Source organism: Camelus ferus, chromosome 1 (assembly GCF_009834535.1).
Source record: "Camelus ferus isolate YT-003-E chromosome 1, BCGSAC_Cfer_1.0, whole genome shotgun sequence".
NCBI classification, from domain to species: Eukaryota; Metazoa; Chordata; class Mammalia; order Artiodactyla; family Camelidae; genus Camelus; species Camelus ferus.
In genome coordinates, this window is record NC_045696.1 from 81,531,394 (window position 1) to 81,538,334 (window position 6,941).

The window sequence follows — 6,941 nt, forward strand, 5'->3', positions numbered from 1 at the left end:
GGCATTTTGAATGGAACTCAGGAGTCCTGGATTAATTCTAAGGTTCATAAAATAGAATATATTACACACAACGTGTGAACAAATGAGCACTATGTATTTTTCACTTAAAGGTCGTTTGCTTGTTTGTGGGTTTGGTTTTTATTATCCTCAAGAACCTAGTTTATTTTGGCTCCCGGAAAAACTAATTTCCGTCAACAGTCATTTAGAAAACAAGACTCATGGTCAAAACACAGAGAAATAACTTTTTAGCTGGAGGATTATAATTGCAGTATAAAACAAGAATCCCCAAAGCAACATGAAACATTGCCTTGCCTTGATTGGAAAGAAGATCCAGGTGATTAGCGAAAAAATGTTTCCAACATCCCTGGGGCGTGTACTTCTAGAGCGGCCTCCCAAGCAATCAGTCCTAGGGACCACTGTGGTCAACCGGCGCTTGTAGTCACCAGCGTGAAACTGAGTCATTTCAGCTCGCGCCGCAAGTGGGCGCTGCCAGGAAGCCTGACGGCCTGTTGATTGTATTCTCCGCGGGCCACGCCCCCGGTTTCCTGGGTTACCGACCTCGGCGCTCCTCCCAAGTTCTCTTCCGGGAGGCGGTGATCTTACGTTCCCGGCGCGTGACGCACCACGCTTTGGTATAAATACGAGCGGCGCGGACGCTGCGTTCTCTCATCGCGCGGCCGGCTTTCCAAGATGGCGCCGGTGAGTGTGCGTGCTCTCCGCTGGACTATTTTACTCCGATATAGATGATTTTTGCAGCTCGCGAGTTGGGGGCGTCTCATTCAGATAAAGGGAGGGTGGGAATGGAGACTCAGGTCAGGAATACAACCAAAATGTTAACGTTGTAGGCATTTTTGTGGCCCCTGGCAGCTGCCATGCGGTCTGGTGGAGTTCGACCTGGGCCCGGAGTTGGCTTAGGATGGGCGGCCGTGGGAGCGTGGGGAAGAAGGCACGACGGCGAACGGGGCTAGGGGACAGCATTTGGGCCGTTTCTTTTCTCTCGCGCGCGGATGCTACCCTATTTGCAGCAGAAAGCCAAATGTGTCTAATCGGGCTAGTCTAATGGCCTTGCCAGGGCGGAGGCAGAGCCGAGGCTCTCGGCTCCCGCGATAGCAGCGGTTACAGAAGTTTCAGAGAACTTTAAAACTGTGTTGGGGAAGAAGTTTCTTCATTACCTCGTGAAAGATAAAAGTGACGATTCTTAGGCAAATTGTAAAAGAGTGTTTCAAAGGTTTTTATTAATAAGGGAACCAGTGAGATGTAAAAGCCGGCCCAGAAAACATTTGAAATGTTAGGGTAAAATTGCTGGGATATATACAGAACTAATGTTCAATGGGACCATAAACACTCTGGGCTTATCTGTTCCACCAGACAAATTATTTGCGTTTCTTATGTTAACTAATGCCCCAACAGAACTATAAATTGACCACTAAGGCCCAACTCCTAGTAACTAGTTAACCTAGTTTCCAGTCCCAGGTTTTGGATAAATTTTGGGGGCACAAGTTATTCCACTGCCTAAGAAAGCCTCGGTAGCTGTTTGGGTGGATTTTACTTAAGTATTCTTATTCTATGGTATTGGTCTAAAAGGTTTGGGATTAGAAAACTTTAAGTTACACATATTTTTCAAATTAAAATTACTGTCAGACCTCTCCTGCCTTTCCCTCACCCATAGCAGCATAAGAAGTGAATTCTGTAGACATAAGTGGGTGAAATATCCTGTTCTGGCGTGTGATTGAGCTTGGACTAAGTGGTGCACTACCTGTTTCCCGTCTGCAGTGGGGATGGCAGTAGTGAAGCAGTTAAACAGTACCTGGTAATTTAAAATTGAATATTCGTGGTATGGAAAATAATAAAAGCCCACAAAACTTTTCTTGATAACTCAAACACAGTGGGCCTGGTTAGAGGTTCACACCATCCCTGGTGGGTATTTTTTAGGTTTAACTTGTAGTAGAAAGTAGGCTGATCCTTTTAATCTTTTCCAGTTGCAAAAATAGGGTTTGGAGAATCTTCTGATGAAGGAAACTAAGTAGCTCACTATATACGTCGAACTTAATCTTGAGTTTTGTGCTTGTGAGACACTTGTATGACGAACAGGGAAAATTTCCATAGGAGTTCACGAAACTTGGTTTTTAACCAAGTTGATGAGAGTACTCCCCTTCAGACAGCCTGGTTGAAAAAAAGGGTATATCCAGTAGATACTAAAGCACTTTTTTTTTTTTAGAACCTTACACTACTTTATATATACAAACACACACACATCGCCTCACAACATGTTGTACATTATTGCACTGATACAGATTTTTTATTTTGTATGTAAAGTGAATAAATTATTGTAGAGAGTCATAATTATTAACTTTCTGTAGAAGAAAGACAAGAAGCCTAAGAAGTCAACCTGGAAGTTTAATTTGGACCTTACTCATCCAGTAGAAGATGGAATTTTTGATTCTGGAAATTTTGTAAGTATCACTTCAGTCAGTTTGTTTTTATCATTATAGTAAAGTTCTTAATGATGAATTAAGTATGTAATATTTGATTTTAACCTAAGCTCTATTCCTAGGGTACCTTCCCTAGTGAATATCTAGGGTTTTCTTCCCTAGTGTGGCACTTTTTCTTTTTAAAAATAGGAACAGTTTCTACGTGAGAAGGTTAAAGTGAACGGAAAAACTGGAAATCTTGGGAATGTTGTTCACATTGAACGCTTCAAGAATAAAATAACAGTTGTTTCTGAGAAACAATTCTCTAAAAGGTTGGTATTCGTTTTCCATGATTTTTTTGAAATGAAACTAATTGCGGAATATTTATAGAATATGTAATGTAGTATTCTCTGTTCACATGCAAAAACAGGTATGTTGTTAATGAGGTCAGTGAGATGTCAGAAGTACTTTGAACTTATTAAAGGCTGTATGAAAGGAAGATACATTCAGTAACAGTGCCAGTTACTTAGGCTGATTGTCAGTAAGTGATTTATTGCTGGAATATAGGCAAGTTATGTCCAGGGCTCCTGTCCAGTGAATTAGAGGCCCTGTAATCAAATTGTACGTAAACTTTAACAATGTTGCATGCTTTGATACTAGAATATGTTTCCAGAAACTTGTCTATTGTGTCAGAGGGGAGTGATGTGCCAGCTTTCTTAGTTTTGGCCATCTAGTACAGATAACCACTAATGTTAGTCTTGCTACCAGTTTCTGTTCATGCAATTTGCTTGACAGATATTAAATACTTGACACATGGCAGCACTGTTGCAAGACTGAGCAGCCTAGCAGTGAACCAAGCAGACTAAGGACCCACCACCAAGGAGCTTAAATTCTAGTGGAGAAGAGATGAAATGCAATATTAAATACTTAACAAGTGCATAAAGTGGGCAGAAAATTTCATCTAAATGAAATGCAACAGTGAGCCATGCAAATTAAAGAATTGATCATTATGGCTGAAAAAGTTTGGTAGTGGAAACTGAAAACTTAGACTGTTGCAGTAAGAGATGATGGTAGCTTGGACTAAGGTGGTAGCAAGCAGTGCATGTTAGCTGTGGTCGTGAGTTAATCACTAGGGATTTGGAGATGAAGTATCTGTCCTCAAGGATCATATAGACATGTGGATAGTTGTTACACATGCAATTCGGTAATTGCTGTATCTTTGTCATAGGGCACAAGGATTTTCAGAGAAGCTGAGGATAAGCTTAGTGTTGCCAGTGGAATGGGGTATTTCTAGCAGAGGGAGTGGCACTGACAGCAAGAGGCAGGGAGGTTTGAGAGGAATGCTTGGTAGTTCAGATGGGAATGAGGCTAGGGGAGCTGATCATGGTGGAGGGAATGTTGACATTTTAGTACAAGATATTTGAAGAATGAGAACTGTATGTTAATTTTTTTTAATGTAGCAGTAAGACTGAAAAGGAAGGTACTATTACTGCTCTCCTGCATGGGTCTCCAACATAAAGTTTATTTGGGGGGTGGGAGGTAAAGGGTTTGTGGGGCATAAACTGGTTCTAATTGAGGTTGAGATGCTCCCTTACTGTATTCCTAGCAACCTTGCACAATGCTTAATACAAATGAAAGAAAATATTGTGGAGGGAACTGGGAACACACAAGATGAATATGACAATGCATGTCTTAAATAATAAGCCTTTACATAGTAGATACTATGTTTTATGAAATTCATGTTTTTTTTTAAAGGTATTTGAAGTATCTAACCAAGAAATACCTTAAGAAGAACAATCTTCGTGATTGGCTTCGTGTGGTTGCATCTGACAAGGAGACTTACGAACTTCGTTATTTCCAGATTAGTCAAGATGAAGATGGATCTGAGTCTGAGGATTAGGTGAAGCCACCCATTATAGGGCTTTGCTTGCTAATAAAACAAGTGACATATGTACAAGAGGAAAAGACATCTAGAAATTGACCTTTGGTTTATCAGTGAATGAAAAGCATTGTACTCTGTTAAGCATTCAATTTAAGTATATACTGTTTACATGGTGCTAGCTTTCCTTTAATATTTTCTATAAGCAATATTTAAATAGCTAAGTGGAATTTCCCCCAGGATTTCTGAACTGTATTGCTTTTTAAAATGTACCAGTATAGTATAGGAAAAAATGAAGCACAATTTGGGGCATAACTTTATATAATAAAATATTTAAAATTCTCGTGACAGTCTCAAATACCTTTGTACAGTTTGTAACTGCAGTCCTGAGTGCCTTGAACAGTTCTTGCACATAGGTGTTCAGTATTAAATCGCTCCTGCACTTTACTTCATAGGAGCAACTTTTCTAATTAGCATAAAGGTTCTGAGTTGAGCATGGTACTGGTGTAAGCAAGTGTTTGATTGCCTATTAGAGATCTCCATCCAAATGCCTTGTAGGCACTAGAAACTCAAAACTTACATCTGTACTCTTCCGTGGTTCTTGTGTGAAAAATTGAAGTTTACTCAGACGGTTCAAATCTTCATGCAACTCCACTGCACTGATCATTATAAAAATGTTGGTCTTCAGTTGCTTAAAACTTAGCAGTGGATAGACTCTCCCAAATCAAGTGACCTTAGAGAGCTGTTTAACGCTGACGCCCACTGTGGATTGGGTATGTTTCCTGCAGGGCCCAAATGCACGTTTCACCACAGTGTGAGGCTCTAATCATATATGTGCTCATAGTTAATCTGTCTTTCCCAGTATAATTGGAATTGTTCTAAACAATTTCTTATTTTCAAGACAAGCTAGAAAAAAGTTTAAAAAGACAGGAACATACTGTCCTAGTTGTCCCAAAACACCACAGCTTTGTATAAATTCTTGGTGAATATCATAAGAAAGCAACATAATCTTACATAATTTTGTTAAAAAGAAAATATTTTTGTGTATATACTTATGTTATTATTAAGTGTATTACAAATGAAAACTGTTGCAAATTACTTGTAAAAACCTGCATAATTGGATGAAGGAAAGCATCACCCATCTGGGTGACAGGGCCCCTGAGAAAACACCCCAGGTTTGGGTGACGTGGCAATCAACGTGTTAAGCAGAATGGTTTGTCAAAATCCAAATTGCAGGAGAGGAGAGAATAATGGGAAGGGGTATTAGCCGTATCAGTTTGGTTTTCCAGTGCCAAGTTATGTGCCTTTTTCTACTTTTAAGGTGAAGGTGGTGTTAGTACCTCAGGTACTTAAATGGGCCCTGGGCCCTGATACCAATGGAATCATTGCCATATAGGTCTTGACTATTACACCCTAATACTGATTGATATAATTGGTTTGGGAATGTTTCAGGAATTTTATTTCCCTTATTAAGAGCTTGTTTAAGTACTCCCCAGAATTGATGCACAGCAGGCCTTACCTTAACTCTGCGTGCTCTTTGAATTGTTCGTGTTTTCCACCAATAGTTACAAACATCCAACTGTGCTTGTTCTGTTGAGCATTGTGGGTGCAGTGGAATAAAAACTGTTTCCTGGTATGGTGAGGGAAACACCAAATAATTACATAAAATCTTAAGTACAACAAAGGAGGGGCTATTTAAAAGGAATTTGATGCAGTCAAGGAAGGCAACTGAGGAAGTGTTTGAGCTGACCTAGGATAGGTAATCTCTGGGTAAAGAGAACGGTGTTCCAGGCAGAGGGAACAGCATAGATCAAATTCTCAGAACGTCGGGAATCTGGTTGCTATACACTGCATCTGAAATAAAGTGATTGGTTTATAAGAAGAACCTGGAAAAGCAAGTAGAAACTAGCCCATGCAGGGCAGAAGTTGATGCTTTTAATCTTGAGAGCAGTGGAAGGCTACTGAATTTCAAGTGCCTTGAGGGTGGTGAGATGCAATGAGGAGTGCATTTTGAAAAAGATCAGTGGCTGCATTACGACGAATGGTTTCCAGTGGCAGTCACTGGATTCAAGGAGACAGGAGGCCATGGCAGTATCCTGTGGATAGCGGTAGTCAGGACTGAGATGGTGGAGATGGAAGAAGTAGGTAGATTTTAGAGATTCTTGTAGAGGATAAAGTTTGTGGGACTTGGTGATGAACATTGGTGGTAAGGGAGAAGTGTCAAGGGTGACATACAGTGGGCTTAGAAGGTGGCGTTTGCTGAGTTGGGTAACAAGGGAAGAAGGCAAGAGTAGGAGGAAAGTTCAATTTAGGCCACGTTAGTTGCTTCCCCCACCTCTGCCCACTGTGTTTCCTGTGAATTGATAGATCCATAAGCTTGATCAAATATTAGATTGAAATTTAATTTGGTGGGGGCTAGAATACTTACAGGTGTCACTGTGCACATCTGTTAAGAGGTAGGATGTTTGGTTTTCTCTTTTGTCACATTCGTACCACTGATGACAACTGCCTGGATTCACTGTTTCCTTGAAGCTTCCTGAATGATAATACTCTATCATTCTAAAATTTATGGACTGAAATGGCCTAAAAGAGGTGCTGCTCTTAATCAACCCTGACTGAGGTACAGCTCCTGTAAGAAAGATAAGTGCTTG

The 6,941-nt window shown here is 40.4% G+C and overlaps 1 protein-coding gene across 1 annotated transcript; it reads left to right on the top strand.

The window, feature by feature from the left end:
- Window positions 1-636: 636 nt before the first annotated feature.
- On the top strand, window positions 637-4,648 carry RPL22L1 (ribosomal protein L22 like 1). The gene is made up of 4 exons (XM_006188080.3): window positions 637-699; window positions 2,361-2,453; window positions 2,622-2,743; window positions 4,167-4,648. Exons 1-4 carry the CDS (start codon window positions 691-693, stop codon window positions 4,309-4,311), a joined length of 369 nt encoding a protein of 122 aa, XP_006188142.1. The 5' UTR covers window positions 637-690; the 3' UTR covers window positions 4,312-4,648.
- The last annotated feature ends 2,293 nt before the right edge of the window (window positions 4,649-6,941 follow it).

What these genes read in the sequence shown, in the direction of transcription:
- RPL22L1 (XM_006188080.3), top strand. An exon ending in TTTTTGATTCTGGAAATTTT is followed by an intron (nt 2,454 to 2,621) that starts GTAAGTATCACT and finishes TTTTAAAAATAG; the next exon opens with GAACAGTTTCTACGTGAGAA. An exon ending in GAGAAACAATTCTCTAAAAG is followed by an intron (nt 2,744 to 4,166) that starts GTTGGTATTCGT and finishes TTTTTTTTAAAG; the next exon opens with GTATTTGAAGTATCTAACCA.